This window comes from Mya arenaria, chromosome 6 (genome assembly GCF_026914265.1).
Source record: "Mya arenaria isolate MELC-2E11 chromosome 6, ASM2691426v1".
Classification (NCBI taxonomy): domain Eukaryota; kingdom Metazoa; phylum Mollusca; class Bivalvia; order Myida; family Myidae; genus Mya; species Mya arenaria.
The window spans coordinates 64,950,537-64,969,265 of NC_069127.1; the positions used below are offsets into that span (position 1 = coordinate 64,950,537).

General features: G+C 36.5%; 2 protein-coding genes across 12 annotated transcripts in view; one reads left to right on the forward strand and one right to left on the reverse strand.

Annotated features, from left to right (window-relative positions):
- LOC128238238 (protein phosphatase 1 regulatory subunit 12A-like) overlaps window positions 1-3,796 on the reverse strand; it is a 72,689-nt gene extending 68,893 nt beyond the window's left edge. For all 11 annotated transcript variants that reach the window (XM_052953918.1, XM_052953925.1, XM_052953927.1 and 8 more), the window contains exon 1: window positions 3,523-3,796. In XM_052953918.1, the coding sequence (XP_052809878.1) occupies window positions 3,523-3,771 (249 nt within the window). In that variant the 5' untranslated portion in view covers window positions 3,772-3,796. The remainder of the gene's footprint in view (window positions 1-3,522) is intronic.
- Window positions 3,729-18,729, forward strand: LOC128238240 (28S ribosomal protein S35, mitochondrial-like). The gene is made up of 9 exons (XM_052953928.1): window positions 3,729-4,053; window positions 5,824-5,882; window positions 6,590-6,724; window positions 7,048-7,177; window positions 10,082-10,221; window positions 13,426-13,535; window positions 15,856-15,925; window positions 16,524-16,643; window positions 18,433-18,729. Exons 1-9 carry the CDS (start codon window positions 3,837-3,839, stop codon window positions 18,664-18,666), a joined length of 1,215 nt encoding a protein of 404 aa, XP_052809888.1. The 5' UTR covers window positions 3,729-3,836; the 3' UTR covers window positions 18,667-18,729.

An 18,729-nucleotide genomic window follows, 5' to 3' on the forward strand; every position in this document is an offset into this window, starting at 1 on the left:
ACAAATTATGTTATGAGTGGCTTAAAACTTAAGGTAAATAATTTGTAAATAATCAATAATTTTTCAAACAGCAAAATGTTTGTATATGTTCATGTATATAAATGCTGAAAGATCAAGGGAAATAAGATAGTTAATTTTAGAACCCCTGAATATATTGTCAGCAGTGATCAAAACTGGCATTTGTCTATGGTGCATTAAAAACATTCCAGCCAAACACTAGTCAAAGGGTTACTTATATGCACACTAGGGAGTTTGTTTTTTTAATTTACCTTGAGAGAGGAACCTTGCTTGCTAACCCAATATTTATTTGATTTTATGAGCAAGGTCAAGCTTAAATATTTCACATGCAGAGCATTGTAACTATTTATACGAAGTGACCACAAATTATCAACAACATACTTAGACATTCTCCGAATATTTGCAAAAAAACATTTGTGATAATTATTTTTATTATATTTCACTGTATAGGTAAAAAGTCAAGCTATTTATTAGTGTAATTATTATAATTACTGCAATCAAAAATGGTTTAAACAATTAACTGTACAAGATTGCTATCTATTGACCTGTTGTATTTGTAAACAAGATGGTAAACATCCTTATATTGACAAATACATACAAGAATGTGAAGTTGTCTCTCTCAGCAGTCATTTCAAAGGGGCAAGCCATCTTTTCACACACTTAGGAGCGCATGACTGTCATTTTTTAAAAAATCATCAGACGACCAAGACATTTAGAGCGAAGTGAAATTAACAAAATAAAAAGCATTTCAATGACCATTTGTTTTTTTCCGGCTTTTGGATCAGAATTTTGACTCCATTCCCAGTGCTAAAATATATATTTGGCCAGTTGCTCAGTACTTTAATAAAGCAAACATAATTGTTAACACTAAATAGCATCATCGTTGTTAATAAAATGTGTAATGTTTTATGATATATGCTCATATAGCAAAATGAATAATGATGAAACAGTTGTCTCAAATCCTTTAAGAAATACGGCAGATCATTAGGAGTGTATGTGACTTTAAGTCTGAGAGTAGTTAAGATTTCAAAGTTAACAATGATGATGTTAACAACATTGTATCAAAATTTATTTCAAATGGGACCAAAAAATTATATTCTCTATCAGGGAACTGGTTACTTTAAATACGCCACCACTGAAAATATTGCTCTCTGTTAACACTTAATTGAATTGCATTAAAATTCAACAAATATCTTCTAATTCTTCAACTATATTTCTAAGGACAACTGAATCTTATCAAGGTAGTCCTGCTAAAATTTAGGTTGTGTAAACAAAAACCTTGTAGCCTTCTTCCAAAAACTGTGTGGTGTTTACAAAAAAAAACACAGTGAAAACCAAGAAAATACTTTTAAGTGATCCATTCTGACTCCAGTGAACATTATAGAAGTTTGAGTAAAGCAGAAATTCTGCAACAATCAAAAGGCCAATTGTTAATAACTTTACCACAGTTAAAAGCATTGTTAAAATAGTGTTTTAGCTAAAGCGGAATGGAAGGGCGGCCCGCCCTGCCCTATTTTGACCCCACCCCGTTGCCCCTTTTTACACGCCCTGTCATATTTTTCCCACCCCCTTGCACCCTTCTGGCAATTCAGATCGTTGTTTATCACAAAGTTAAGCCCTAAAAGTATTTCATTGGTCAATGTCGCCGTTTCCTAATCTGTCACAGATCAATGTGTGCTAAGGCACATGACCGTCATCACCGCGGGTCTGATAAACGTAAATTCACGCTTCTAATCAGGGTGCTTATTGATGTTCATTATGACACATATTATTCCTTGTCTGAGATATCGAAGTTGTACCTCTAAATGTCGATCTTTGATGCAGATGTTGTTACAAATTTCATTAATTTAGCCATTGATTTATAATCGGTCATCTCCTAATCACATATGGGTCGTCTATCATCCAATTATCGAAACGTCCATATGTGTTAACCAATCAGAGAAGACACTGGTCAAATGATTAAAAGTTTGTTAAATTGCGAAAGAAAAAGTGAAGAAATGATGAAAAATGTTGACAAACATTAGTAAAAAATTGATACTTGCAGTGTAAAAACAAAGCACACTTTTTAGAACATTGTTTCGTTTGAAACAGACGGTCATTGAAAAACAGACAGTGGCGCTAAGAAAATCAAATACTTGACTTCATGACCAATATTTGATAGTTTTTGTGTTGAATGTTCATAATGAAAATTTGTTTTGTAATCTCAAAACTTTTTTATTTGCTTTATATCCCATTTACTTACAGCATTTTCCTCATTTGTACAATGTTTAAAAGTAGAAGATTCGGCGAGTCACCGCCATTTTGTCATAACAGTTTATTTCTCGATTTTTTAGTGAGATATATTTATAGATCACAAATGTGTCTATCAAACTTTCAGAGAAGTAAGGTTTTGCAAGTTAACAATGATGAGGTTAAGGACGATTTTATCTGTAGTAAAGTTCTGAACAAACTGCACTATTTTCTGTAACCAATTCATCTTCATCAAAATCAAACATTCACCAGCTTTTATGCAATATCATGAATGAAAGACATTGTTATTTTATTTTTTTCACTTTAACGTTAGAATTTGGCTAGAACTAAACAATAACTATGTGCAATGGTTAACACACAAATATTTCCTACGGCACACCAAATCCTAAATAAATAGCACTTTTTTACATTGTTTAAATGCAATAATATTTAGATACTGTGCAGTGTGTTTACATTCGATAGTTGTACTTTGTAACTTTCACTTTTATATAAATTGACAAAAAGTAAACAAAATGCACCTGTTTCTAATCTTTTATGACCAAATGTCAAAATAAATGCACATCACAGTATTCATACTGCAGCTGCACTTCTACTTTCTAAAATTAACTTTTTATAGTGTAATAAGATGCGACTTCCTGTTGATTTGAACAACAATCAATGAGCCTAAGCTCCAACTGCCTTGGATCAACATTTAAGCTTATGGTAAGCTTACAATTGGACCTATCAAGTTTGGTGCTATTGTCGTTATGACACTGTTTTGAAATTATTGACAAGATGTTCAAACATTGTATTCACTTTTTCTAGTAGTCCACCGGACTTTTAATATAAATTATCTGGTAGCCCGACCAAAAACTTCTTTCTTGGAGAACTAGACTACTTGAGCATTGAGCCTTTGATATAATTCTATATATGTCTATATACTTGTATCAAAAATCTTTCATTCAGAGGACATTTGCAGGGTGAATTATCCAGACTATTTCTGAAATAAAAACACAGTAATAATACTGTTCACATTGCATATATTGTAGCAGTATTAGAAATCACTTATCAGATCTACACTAGCTAATTGTCAACAGGTGAGGAAGGAAAACAGAAAATCAGGAAACATCGTTGAGGTTTCTTTGACCTAGTTTTATAAGATTGCTGTTTACCTCAAAGTTTTAAATAATAATAGTTTACAAGCATTTAAATTATTGAAGCTTGGACATGGAAAAGTTAATACAATTACTGACATGACCAAAAAAGGCGATCTACCTGATGTAAGGCTGTCAATCCATCGATATTGGCTGTGTTTATATCGGCACCCCGATCCAACAAACGTTTCACCTCATTACAATCCCCGCTGGAGCAAGCAGCAAGGAATATGCACCCATCTTGGAATTTCACTTTTCTGTCTTTACCTACTTCTGAACCTGGACATTTGTTTGTATCGGATTCTTCCCATCTTTTTAATTGTTCGTGCCTCTTTAAAATGGCACTTGTAAAAGTCTTATCGTCCGCCATGACAGCTGAACTACAAATATGCAAATTACGGAAAGTCACGTAGAGGACGAGATTTCAAAAACAAGATGGCTGCGCCCTTGTGCTCTTGCCAAACAATGATGAATTTAACGAAGACAGCCACATATCGAGGCCAGTTGCGATATATTTCAATCAGAAATAGTCTGTTAGCCAATGCAAATTCTAAAAACCAAAGCAGATTATCAGACCAGTCCAGTAATAAGAAAAAGGACAGGGATTCAACTTCTAAGAGGTCTTCCCCACCCACTTTTGCGAGTGGATCAGGTAAAACGATCTGACCATATTAGCGATCCAAGTATACTTAACTTACATCAAGGTGCGTATACAAATAATAATTCTGGTAAGATCAATTTATCTATATGATTGTTAGATTGTGGTTGTCATGATAAGTCTTTAAATTAATTTAATAATACAATCTCAAATCTTAGAAACGTGTTTTACACTACTAGTCCAAATAATTGTACGTTGACGGATTTTTTTTTAGATTTTTGATATGGCAAATCCTTCACGTACAAATTGTTTAGTATCAAAAGTGGGTAGTTGTTCCGATCAGGATTCCGGGTTAAAGCATATAGCGTCTATAAAATAACATAAAAACAAGAAATATTACCAGATAATGTTATTTTATATTAGTTCCGTACACAAAAATTAAATATCCAACTTATAATAATGAGTTTGACGGCTTTTCTTCATTTCATTCTGTCAAAACATAACGATATATACATGAAGGGCACCTGCAAGGCTTTAGGGCAAAGTTTTAAATCGCTCGGAACATTTCGACCATTGGCCGAGTTGTTACGATTATATAACGAGGTCTATCTCGAAGCTTTGTCGGAGGAGGCCGAGTTATTACGATTGTATCGAGTTGTTCCACTTCGCATAATTGTTTTCTGTGTCAGTCAACTTTCGTTTTATAGGAAAGGTAAACAACTTGTTTTAATGCATTAAATGCTTGTTCAGTGCAAAATAACATTTCACTTACATGGTAAAATATGAATATAACTCTTTATGATCAATTTCCACTTCACTTAAAACAATTTCAATATTTTTTAAACACCCCCGTTTTTTGCACATTCCCGTTTAGACGTTAGGGATTGGAAGAATCCCGTATAACACGTCTATTATTTTAGACTATTTACACTACCAACCAAGCGTTTTTCCAAAAACCTGTTGCCATCGAAGTAGGGATTGTGTCATCACAGTTTTGTAGGGATAAATTGCTCTACAGCTAATCCGATAGTGCGTGTGATCACCGCATCATCTGCTGCGTACTATTCCAAAAAACATGCAAGCGGCATATGCAAGGATGCGGCTTATCTTGATAGGCAGGTATTTTAAGAGGTACAGTTGGTACAAATGGAAGATTCTAAATTGTACTGTGCACGCAGAAAGTCATTCACCTGATTGCGTGCTCGCAGAAAGGCATTCACCTGATTGCGAGGGTAAACAATCTCATCACCACAGCTTGATAATTAGGTCACTGAAATATTGAGTGTTTGTTAAACCATAAGTTAATTGATAGAACACAGAGCATAGTAAAACGATGGAAAAGCGTGTTCATTTTTATTCAATGTATTATTCATTCACATTCACACAAGATTAACTCGGGCATTCAAAATTTAGAAAAGTGCGAATAAGGTGACAATAGCAGCTGAAAACTTTCACAGTGGCAAAGCATAATTTTCAGGGATCTAACTACGTTTTGAGTGAAACCAATTGGTTTTTAGATTACAGGTCAAGTTTGTATGAGTTTAATGAAACTGACTAGAATTATAGTTTGGACAGGAACAAAGAAATAGCCCCCAACAGTTGACAGCTACATGAATTACTGTTAATTTTCACTTTACATTGCCAGATATAGCGTTGACTCAACACGGTGGATGTTATACTTATATAGCGGGGTAAAGTGAAAATTAGATTTCAATGATCAATGTCCACACTATTAAAATATGTTAGAGTCCGTAGACATGTAATGATCTGCTGTATCATTATTTGAATCATCATATTCTACACATTGTGCTTTTTCCATTTCAGACTTCAGGAAATTTAATCTGAAAAAACCAGGCTCAAAATTTGATAGGAAATGGGTTGTGGTAAGTTCCTATATATATATATTTCATTTTTGTAGGCTCTTTATTTATATGGGGATATTTTTAGTTTTCATTTTCTTATGCAACTATAGAAACTTATGAAGGAACTTGAGTCATCAATGCTATTATTAAATGATTCATACTGGTAGTTATGTTCTAAATTATGATTTTACTTACACCAGTTAATGTTAGAGCTATTGATATTTTAAACAGCGGTTAATGTTAGAGCTATTGATATTTAAAAAAAAAAAAAAAAATTGTACAGCTCCTTGTCTAGTCTGACCCCTTCTTTTTCATTTTTTTTGATTGTCATACATTTAGATGTCATTTATTATTGTTACACATCCACTTCCACTTTTGTGGTTTTATGGCATTATCTTTGGCTCTATAAGTCATTCAAAGATATATGAGTAAATTTCTCACTTAGGCTTCTTAATTCCAAAGTCTTTATACTGCATAATCATAGGGGATGCGGTGGGGTCAACCATAATGCAGCCTATAAGTGAAGGCATCCCTTAATAAAAACTTAAGACAGAAGAAGAAGATTGTAAGTTACAAAATTAGACAATGTTCAAATTCAAAAAGTCATTTGGATTTGAATGTATTAAAGGTAATTGCATGGTTTGTAACCCCCTTGAGTGGAAAATCCATGAGATCCTATCTTAAAAGAGTTCCAGATTTAAACTGTTGATGATCATTATATTTAACAGTGGGCTGACGCACTAACATCACCACCACGTGCCGGACATATGCCCCAGGATATTGATTGGACAAGCGTGTGGCCGACTCAGAAAACATTCAACTACTCTGTTGTACCTCTACCAATCAGACAGGGAATGGCCAGGGTAGGAATGGAAAATAACCTTTGATTTTTTTGGTGCAATCTACTGCCTTGAAAAGACTGCTTCCCATTGCAGGAAAAAGTGTCATTTCCCCCAAATTTGGACCCTTTTCCCAATATGTTTTACACAGCTTCTGGGAAGAAATTAGGAACAATTTTAAATGAGAATGTGTGTTTGGCTACAAGTGGGTTTCATCTGGGTACTCTGTTTTCTCTCTGAATGGCCATGCTTGTGTTACATCGTGCTAACAAATGTGATTTGTATGATGTTGTTATAACTTCTTTCACAATAGTTGTAAAAATTAAGTGAGGACTCCTACATGTCAGGGTTCAGAGGGCACAATGAAGGAGAGGGGTCTACCTCCAGGAAAGTACGCCAACACAGAACTGGTGAAGATACCCAACTTTTTACACCTCACCCCAAACCACATCAAACAGCAGTGTGCTGCAATGAGGAGTAAGTCTGGTTGCTTTATACTAATAATTTGAATACATTGTAGACAGTTATAAGTTGATGCAAGTTATTCTTGGTTTTCTCTCCCATGGTAAATACTAGTATTAGCCCCATTTCTCAAACTTCTTTGATGTCCGGTCCTGGCTCCCTGGGTAAATACCAGTACAAGCCCCATTTCTCAAACTTCTGTGATGCTCAGTTCAGGCTTCCTGGGTAAAAACCAGTACTAGCCCCATTTCTCAAACTTCTGTGATGCTCGGTCTTTGCTCCCTGGGTAAATACCAGTACTAGCCCCATTTCTCAAACTTCTGTGATGCTTGGGTCTTTGCTCCCTGGGTAAATACCAGTACTAGCCCCATTTCTCAAACTTCTGTGATGCTCGGTCTTTGCTCCCTGGGTAAATACCAGTACTAGCCCCATTTCTCAAACTTCTTTGATGTCCTGTCCTGGCTCCCTGGGTAAATACCAGTACAAGCCCCATTTCTCAAACTTCTTTGATGTCCGGTCCTGGCTCCCTGGGTTAATACCAGTACAAGCCCCATTTCTCAAACTTCTTTAATGTCCGGTCCTGGCTCCCTGGGTATATACCAGTACTAGCCCCATTTCTCAAACTTCTTTGATGTCCGGTCCTGGCTCCCTGGGTAAATACCAGTACAAGCCCCATTTCTCAAACTTCTGTGATGCTCAGTTCAGGCTTCCTGGGTAAAAACCAGTACTAGCCCCATTTCTCAAACTTTTGTGATGCTCGGTCTTTGCTCCCTGGGTAAATACCAGTACTAGCCCCATTTCTCAAACTTCTGTGATGCTTGGGTCTTTGCTCCCTGGGTAAATACCAGTACTAGCCCCATTTCTCAAACTTCTGTGATGCTCGGTCTTTGCTCCCTGGGTAAATACCAGTACTAGCCCCATTTCTCAAACTTCTTTGATGTCCGGTCCTGGCTCCCTGGGTAATTACCTGTACAATTCATTTCTCAAACTTCTTTGATGTCCGGTCCTGGGTCCCTGGTTTAATACCAGTACAAGCCCCATTTCTCAAACTCCTTTAATGTCCGGTCTTGGCTCCCTGGGTAAATACCAGTACAAGCCCCATTTCTCAAACTTCTATGATGTCCGGTCATGGCTACTTGGGTAAATACCAGTACAAGCCCCATTTCTCAAACTTCTGTGATGCTCGGTCTTTGCTCCCTGGGTAAATACCAGTACTAGCCCCATTTCTCAAACTTCTGTGATGCTCGGTCTTTGCTCCCTGGGTAAATACCAGTACTAGCCCCATTTCTCAAACTTCCGTGATGCTGGGTTCTGGCTCCCTGGGTAAATACCAGTACAAGCCCCATTTCTCAAACTTCTGTGATGCTCAGTTCAGGCTTCCTGGGTAAAAACCAGTACTAGCCCCATTTCTCAAACTTTTGTGATGCTCGGTCTTTGCTCCCTGGGTAAATACCAGTACTAGCCCCATTTCTCAAACTTCTGTGATGCTTGGGTCTTTGCTCCCTGGGTAAATACCAGTACTAGCCCCATTTCTCAAACTTCTGTGATGCTCGGTCTTTGCTCCCTGGGTAAATACCAGTACTAGCCCCATTTCTCAAACTTCTTTGATGTCCGGTCCTGGCTCCCTGGGTAATTACCTGTACAATTCATTTCTCAAACTTCTTTGATGTCCGGTCCTGGGTCCCTGGTTTAATACCAGTACAAGCCCCATTTCTCAAACTCCTTTAATGTCCGGTCTTGGCTCCCTGGGTAAATACCAGTACAAGCCCCATTTCTCAAACTTCTATGATGTCCGGTCATGGCTACTTGGGTAAATACCAGTACAAGCCCCATTTCTCAAACTTCTGTGATGCTCGGTCTTTGCTCCCTGGGTAAATACCAGTACTAGCCCCATTTCTCAAACTTCCGTGATGCTGGGTTCTGGCTCCCTGGGTAAATGCCAGTACTAGCCCCATTTCTCAAACTTCTGTGATGCTCGGTTCTGGCTCCCTGGGTAAATACCAGTACTAGCCCCATTTCTCAAACTTCTGTGATGCTCGGTTCAGTCTTCCTGGGTAAATACCAGTACTAGCCCCATTTCTAAAACTTCTGTGATGCTCCCTGGGTATTTACCAGTTCTAGCGCCATTTTCCAAACTTCTGTGATGCTTGGTTCTGGCTCCCTGGGTAAATACCAGTACTAGCCCCATTTCTCAAACTTCTGTGATGCTTGGTTCTGGCTCCCTGGGTAAATACCAGTACTAGCCCCATTTCTCAAACTTCTGTGATGCTTGGTTCTGGCTACTTGGGTAAATACCAGTACTAGCCCCATTTCTCAAACTTCTGTGATGCTCGGTCTTTGCTCCCTGGGTAAATACCAGTACTAGCCCCATTTCTCAAACTTCTGTGATGCTCTGTCCTGGCTCCCTGGGTAAATACCAGTACTAGCCCTATTTCTCAAATTCTGTGATGTTCAGTTCTGGCTACCTGGGTAAATGCCAGTACTAGCCCCATTTCTCAAACTTCTGTGATGCTTAGTCCTGTTTACAAACCAAAATTTATTGATCATGTATTGATTATCTTTGAAATATTTTCTCTTTGAAAATGAGAACATTTATTTACACATTACATAATTTATATTTAATAAAGCAAACAAATAGTATGCTGTACTATTAAAAGACACTTAAGATGATTAAAAAAGTTGAAGCCAGCCCAAATATCCAATTTGAAATGCAGCTAGGAGGGATCCAACTTCCTGTTGGATGAGAGGCAGATACTGATATTGGCTATACATATAATTATATACTCTATGTATATTGTGTTGTATCTACATCGTTTAAAAAATGAAAATTACAGCAGCGACTATTTAAAATGATTTTGCCATAATTGATAAGTGCTATTTTGATTGACAATTTATTACCTTTGAGGCTTTCGTTCCCAGAGTTTTGCACGCCTTGGCCCGAAGAGTTGAAAAGCGAGGCTTCCATGAAAGAACATTTCCATCTCGAGGTCATCTCGAGTGACTTCTGCTTTGCTGGACCTTCTGTCAGGGACCCAAGGGCTAGGGTTGTCACATTCAAGGTAAATCTGAGTGTGAAATGTTTACATTAATATATTTGTACACCATTGACATTCCAGATCAGACTATATTGTGTAGCCCATGTGCAATAACTAAATAATTGCATACAGAAGCAGATATTGCATAAATCCCCAAGAATAACGGCCCATCCCTTGGACCGCAGGTGAGGGATTATTAAGCATCCATTGGAAAGCATCCATAACATTATGAGTGTAAAATTCAATGAACACGCAATCTGTAGATTTTTTGTACCATCAAAAACCATGTTCAGTAAGTCCAAAAAATGTTGTACTAGTCTGTCTTATAACCAGTCATTTACGGTAATTAGAGTTTGTTGCTGGAATTATTTCATGAATGATAAAATAATAGTGAAAATATTTTATTAGCTTGCTCAGTGCTTTTAAGAATTTACTTAAGTGAATGTGCTAAGTAAAGTCTATAAACATTCTAGAGCTGTAAATTTAAAAATACCCTTAATACAATGCTGATTTATTGCATATTTATGCTATAAATCGACAAGATAATGATTTTATAATACTAGTATATTATTTGTTCTTATCTTGTATGAGTATTAGAGCAATAAATAAATGTAAGTTAATACTCATTCAGATTTCTGTAATTAGTCTTGTAAAATATTATAAAAGTCAATATGGTGCTAAATTTTGCTGCGTATAAATCCTCAGTCAAATATCTAAATCCCCTGAAATTCAGACCAAAATCCCCTGGGAAGCCTCTCGGAAATATGGCATGTATGATAAAGGTGACGATTGGTCTTTTGACAAAAGTGTACCCGGTAATACTACAGTACAACTAACTAATTAAACAGACAATTACAGTTGTGTTTAAAGGTCAATATTGAACATTAAATTGTTGCTTTATATTTTTCATAATCAATATTACTTAAAGGTAGATGAAGAGGAATTTGGCCATAACTGTAACTGGCTGTTTTTCCGTATAGTACCGTTTCATTTTGAATAAGTCTAGATTTCATTTGATCATACATGCCATATTTTCTGGAGACCATTCAGGGGAATTTGTTCAGAAAGGCTGAAATTTAGGGGGATTTTGGTAGTATTCAGGGGGATTTTTTTAGCAGGTTTAAGTTGGCAAAATTAAAAAAAAAAAATTTAGACGCAAGTACGAAAATATGTATTCGCATATATTTTGCAATGAAAACCTCTAACTTTTTCATTATACAGAATTATTTTATGTCATGATTTATTATATTCTTATGATACACAGTCATGTCATACTATAATACTGAAAATTAAATTTACCTTCCTCCAAAGTCTTTTAAAAAATTCTGCTTAAAACTATCAGTTATGATGATGTTCAGACACTAAGAGAATGGAATGAATATTATTAATTTCTTCTATTTTCTATTACTTCAAATTAATTAATCACTTGTTGTTAAGGTTTCCTTTTGGCATTTATCAAACCTTTTTTAAGCAGTAATTTCACCCTTGAGGAGTTGTTTCTTTACATTCAGTTTCACTCACATACTGTGGTTTCACTTTGTCATTATTGCTTGATGTAAAATTTCAAAAAAAAAAAAAAATGAATTCCGGGGGATTTTTACCTCCCGCCGGGAGACCGGGGGATGGATCGAAATTCTGGGGGATATTTCCCCCGCCGGGGGATATGGCATGTATGTTTTATATTAAAAACAGGGTTGCCAGCGGACTTGAAAAGTCAGGGAAATTGGGTATTTTTTCAAGGTCAGGGAATTGTCAGGGAATTTTGAAATTTGGTCAGTGAAAAATGAAAATCCTGAAAAGTCAGGGAAAAGTCAGGGAAAAATTATTTCAAAGGTCGAAAAATATACGCATTGAAGGTCTTTCTTGGCTATGGCAGTCTTTAGGCATTTAATATTTGACTTTATCACTCTCACAGTTAAGCATTAAATTCAAATAACAGTAAACTGTGATATTAAGAAGCATTATATGTTAACTTAGTGATTATAATACTATTCTACAAGGATATTGGTGGGAAGGCTGAATACCAAGAACTTTTCACAGTGGTGAAAGACATGCTTATTCTGTCCCATGGCCAGTCATCTGTTGAGAGGGGGTTCTCTGACAATAAGGAGCTATTGAAAGGGAACATGAATAAGCATACCCTTATTACGTACAGACAGGCTTATGATGGCCTCAAATCCCAGGACAAGCCACTCTCCGAGTGTGTCAGCAAGGAGTTACTTCAGAGCTGTAGGCATGCTTACCATAGGTACAGGACTCATGCACAGGAAACAAAGGTAGAGGATGAAAAGAAGCAGAAAGACAAAGAAAGGGAAGAAACTCAAAGGCAACTGGATGATGCAAAGAAGAAAACGGCAAGTCTGAGGAAGATGGCAGATAAATTGGTTGTTGAAGCTGATGAACTGGCCAAACAAGCTGAAACCAAAAACAATCTGCAGTTACTGGTCAAATCTAATGCCCTGCGGGAAAAGTCCCATGGAAAGAGAAAGGAGATGGAGTGTGAAATTAAGACAGCTGAACATCTAGAGAAGAAACTGAAACAAATGTAATGTTACAGTCATGCCTCTCATTGTATTCTGTATTGGTCTAGCTATTTCTGTGCATGATCACTAGAAGGGCTTTTAATTACTAACAAAATCTAGTCAGTATACATGTATACCAAACTACCATATTGGCATATAACCTGCTTTGCTTTTTGCTTTGACACTAAGAAATTGTACAAGAGGATTTGTCTTGCAAACATGATGGAAACTGGTTAAATTATGCAATGCTATGTTTTTCACACTAACTTTTTTTCACACTTACTTACCATACTCATTCAAAGTCTTTAATTTTATAGTGATTATTTCATGATATGCCAAAATGAGCCCTATGTTCTTGTTTTCATGCTAATGTTTCACATGTTTCACTGACCAACAGTCACACTGTGTTTGAATAGAAATAGTTAAGAATAGTAGAACACTATGTTTGAATCATTACTTTGATGTACAATGTAAATGTTTTATATTTTGGAAAATAAATACAAGTTTACATGCAAAAATATAATGGGAGGATTGGACGGCTATAGGGGAGGTCAGGAGGCCGTTTATGTGTTTGACGATTTTGGTCAGTGAAAAACATGAATTGGTCAGTGAAAAGTCAGGGAAAAGTCAGGGAATTTTATTTCACCAAAGTGCTGGCAACCCTGAAAAAAGATTTTAGTTACCATAGACTGTTTTTTCCTTATAGCTGAACTTGAACGATTTGGAGCTGGATTCCCACGCATTTCACAAGATGAAACTACTTCTTGGGGATAAATATGATCCAAAAACAGGGGAGATCACTCTAACAGCTGATAGGTAAAGTAGCAATGTAGTTTGAAGTAATTGCTAGAAATCCTCAAGAAAAATGATTTGATTATACAATATCTTTCAAAGAACATCTCATAGAAAGAACATATTAAAACATCATTATTTTTTGCTTTTTTTACAAATGATTATTTCGTTTGTTAGAATTTGTCCAAAGGCAGAAAATTGCGCGACCCAACTCAATTAAAGAAAAAGATGGTGTATAAAAGATCAATTTTTCTAGCATACAGGATAGGCATTTCCGGTTCATTCAGCTGTGCTGAAAAACTCCATCTGGCACCCCCATGCCAAATCAGTCACGTGCTGTGATGTAATACTTTCAATTTCTTTTATTTTACACTTTATATTATCATCATTATGAGATTTCAACAGATGAGTTCCATTAACATTATTTTTTTAAAATATACCCTAAAAAATGAAACAAAAAACCCTTAAAAGACATGATGTTGAAGGAACTTATTGACATATTCAGTGAATACAAATTATTGCGCGTCATGACATCAGTAAACATCATAGCAAACGCTTTTTGGTGAAATGTACAAAAATGCGCTTTTTTATAAATTTTCCTCTTTTTATGCCCCTGAAGGTGGGCATATTAAAATCGCACCGTCCGTCCATCCGGCCGGCTCAATAACTCGTGTCAGGGCTGTAACTTTCCCTTGTATGGACAGATTTTAAAATAACTTGCTACATGTGTTCCACATACCAAGACGATGTGTCGCGTGCAAGACCCGTGTCCCTACCTCTAAGGTCAAGGTCACACTTAGTGTTTAGGCCTAAAAAAAAAAATGTTTGGTTAGGGTTACATCCTTAAAAAAAATAGGTAGGGTAGGTAGGCTTTTTATTTTTTTTTATTTTTTTTTTTTGTTAGGTTTAATATAAGAATATAATTTTCATAATTGGAGAATGGTGTTAAAGCTATCTTCTGTACAAGCATTTAAGGTTTAAAATTGATATTAAAAAGCAATTAAAAAAAAAAATGAATTTTTTTTTTTTTTTTTAGTTTTTCATTTTTTTTTTTCAAACTGACTATAAAAACGGTAGGGTCGGCGCCAATTCCGTAGGTAGGGTCGGGTAACCCGAACCAAATGTATTTTTTTTTTTAGGCCTTATTCACAATAGAGTGCTGCATATAAGGGATAGAGTATAGGTTGTCGTGTCCGGGCTGTAACTTTCCCTTGTACAGACAGATTTTAAAATAACTTGCCACATGTGTTCCACATACCAAGACGAAGTGTCGCGTGCAAGACCCGTGTCCCTACCTCTTAGGTCATGGTCACACTTAGTGTTTATTCACAATGGAGTGCTGCACATAAGGACATAGAGTATAGGTTGTCGTGTCCGGGCTGTAATTTTCCCTTGTACAGACAGATTTTAAAATAACTTGCCACATGTGTTCCACATACCATAGCGACGTGTCGCATGCAAGACCCGTGTCCCTACCTCTAAGGTCAAGGTCACACTTAGTGTTTATTCACAATGGAATGCTGCTTATAAGGACATAACAGTGTAGGTTGTCAAGTTTGGGTGTTTTTTTTATGTTTAGAGGCAATTCAAAAATAACTTGACATATGTATTTGACACGTAAAGGCAAGATCAACTTTTCACGTACTGACCTTGTTCATAGGTCAATGTCACATTCGGGGGCATTCGTCACATACTGTGACAGCTCTTGTTTTATGTAATTTATGGTATGCTAGAAAAAATATCTGTCATGTGTGTCCGTTCCAGATAGAAAAATCCTACACTCAGGCACGCTGTGTAGCTGTTAACTCGGCAAGCCTCCTTTCCTAGCAACGCAGGTGCCCTCGGGTTGGATTTTTCTATCCGGAATGGGAACACATGACAGATATAATATTGTTAAAGTATTATTAATACTTCACAACTCGGAAATGGTATTTTTACATAGCAACTACTACTGTGAATTTATGAGTTCAAGACTTCTGTTTTATTTACTGATTACCTTATAACTCTGACCTAACAGAAGAAAAGCTTAAAAAAGATACCACGTACCGAGTCAAATATTCCTTATGTGGAAGTTGACCAAACTACGGTATTAAGAAAATTAACATCATTGTCATGCATTCATATAAATATTTGGTGAAACATAAAATGAAATTGTATAAATTATGTTTCGTCATGGCTATGTAAAAAGTAAAATATAATTTTGGTTTGTTGCTTTTCCACTTGCAAAATAGTACCTTTTTAACAGTTTGTGAAATATCAACTTCAATATGGTTAAAATAGAAATTACATTCAAACAATTCCATCAGTGTCTGTATTTCTGTTTTAATTTACTTTCAATTTTCAGGTGCCCAATGAAGCAACAGAACTACGACTATTTGAGATATGTGTTGACCATCCTATATTTAGAATCATGGGTAGGTTTGATATGGCACTGCTATAATGGCTCATGGCTGCCATTTTGATGTTGCCATTTTTTAATAATAAAAAAGAAACATTTAGCCTATTAGAACTTTGTTAAAGTTTACAACATTGATATTGTAATCATTGTTAACTTTCAAATCCTCGACCCTTCTGGAAGTCAAATGGATACACTTGTGATCTGCAGTATTTCTGTTTCTACTTTTGACTACAGTTTCAGCTTAAATTGTTTTGTTTTTTTATATATAAGCACATCATGAAATATTCAAGTTAAGTTAACAACAATCTCGCTAATCACATTTAACAACTTAAACAACATTCAGCCCCATGAGGGCTAAACAGAACTATTTCAAGGAGGAGTTTAATGTCGTTGGCCATAATTCAAAAACCATTTCAAGATATTTGCATTTAACATGAAATACATGCTGCTAGCGATAATACACACATCATGACATGTACAGCAAGAACTTTTCAAGATAATCAACTTTGTGGACAGAATGTTTTTAACAGCTTAACCCTCAGCTTAATAGCCAGAAATTCTTTCAAGTATTAAGTATAAAACACGGAAGATAACTCATCTTCTTTATAATTCAGAAAACGGAAGACTGGGAGTCAGAAAAAGAGGAAGGAGATTATGCGACATACACCTGGGATCGCAGTGTGAACAAGGGAAACATTGTCAACCTGCTGAATACATACAGGGAACGGGCTCAGGTGAGAGGAGGGGGTAGGAAGTTGTAGCAATACTTTATTGGAAATCTGAAGGTGGGGAGGGAAGGGAAGAGGGAGATTAGGAGACATAAAGCTTGGATCGCAGTGTGAACAAGGGAAACATTGTCAACTTGCTGAATACATACAAGGAAAGGGCTCAGGTTAGCGGGGAAGGGGGTAGGATAGTGTGTCAATACTTTATTGGAAATCTGAAGGTGGGGAGGGAAGGGAAGAGGGAGATTAGAAGACGTACAGCTTGGATCGCAGTGTTAACAAGGGAAACATTGTCAACTTAATACATACAGAGAAAGGTCTCAGGTTAGAGGGGGAGGGGGTAGGATAGTGTATCAATACTTTATTGGAAATCTGAAGGTGGGGAGGGAAGGGAAGAGGGAGATTAGGAGACGTACAGCTTTGATCGCAGTGTTAACAAGGGAAACATTGTCAACTTGCTTAATACATACAGAGAAAGGTCTCAGGTTAGAGGGGGAGGGGGTAGGATAGTGTGTCAATGATTTATTGGAAATCTGAAGGTGGGGAGGGAAGTGGGGAGGGAAGGGAAGAGGGAGATTAGAAGACGTACAGCTTGGATCGCAGTGTTAACAAGGGAAACATTGTCAACTTAATACATACAGAGAAAGGTCTCAGGTTAGAGGGGGAGGGGGTAGGATAGCGTATCAATACTTTATTGGAAATCTGAACGTGGGGAGGGAAGGGAAGAGGGAGATTAGGAGACGTACAGCTTCGATCGCAGTGTTAACAAGGGAAACATTGTCAACTTGCTTAATACATACAGAGAAAGGTCTCAGGTTAGAGGGGGAGGGGGTAGGATAGTGTGTCAATACTTTATTGGAAATCTGAACATGGAGAGATTAGTAGACATACAACTGGGACCAGTGTTAGCCAGGGAACCATTGTCAACTTGCTGAATATGTACAGGGGATGGGCTAAGGGGAGGGGGAAGGAAGGTGTAGCAATACATTATTGGAAATCTGAAAGTGAGAGCCAGGAAGAGGGAGATTAGGAGACATACACCTGGGACCACAGTGTTAACCAGGGAATCATTGTCAACCTGCTGAATAAACACAACAAAAGAGCCGATGTAGGTGTGGGGTGTAGGAAGGGTTGTAACATTAAAGGCCCACAATATAGATTGATGAAAAAAAAAATGAGCATACATATGTTCGACTGATAATCATTTATAACAGGGAGAGCAACAGCTGTAATGATAAAAAATGTGTGTTGTAAGATTTCCCTCCCTTTAATCAAACATTCAGTTCTTTATACAGTATTTGTTTGCACATGTGCACTGCACTGATGATTCCAAGTGCAAATTAAATCTGATTTTGTAAAGGGTGGTCAGCTTTTCATATTTAATTAAAAATCATACTTACCTGTAAATAAGAGTTTTTATGACCTGGTTGAGTATAACTAAACGCTGAACAATTTGTAACTTTCAAGAGTAGGTCGAAATTCAACTGTTCAAGAACTACTGCGGTCTGAAAAATATTCGCTAACTGTTTATTGTTTGGTTTATAACAAAGAACATTAGCTGCATTAGCTATTATTCCGACAAATTAACAAGATTTTTATTTTATACCCATCATAAATACAATCCGGAAAGATTTGCACCTCGTGAAAACCAAATCTGCAAAAATCTACTGGAGTCAAATACAAACTCCTAGATCTAAACACAGCACTAATAACCCTATTGTCTCATATATATATAAGAAGGCTCTTGCATGACCATTTCAATTGTAATATGAAATGTCCAAAATTCTTTATTTCTCAGGCCTTACCAGATGGCAAAGGGAAGCAATTCTCTAATCTGCCAGAGGATCTCACGGCAGACAATATTACCTCCCTTGAAGAGGTGAAAACCTACAAAGATGCTGTGGAAGACATTTTTAATGTGGGAGAAAATCCAGAGACTTTGGAAAAGTACAGGCAATCTGTGTTAAAACTACTTAAAATTAAGCCTGGTCAACCGAGTGTAAAGTCATCGACATCGTCATCTTTGTCATGAATGTTACAAGAAATCTTTTGGAATTTCAAATATCAATTTAAGAATAAATTACACACAACAACA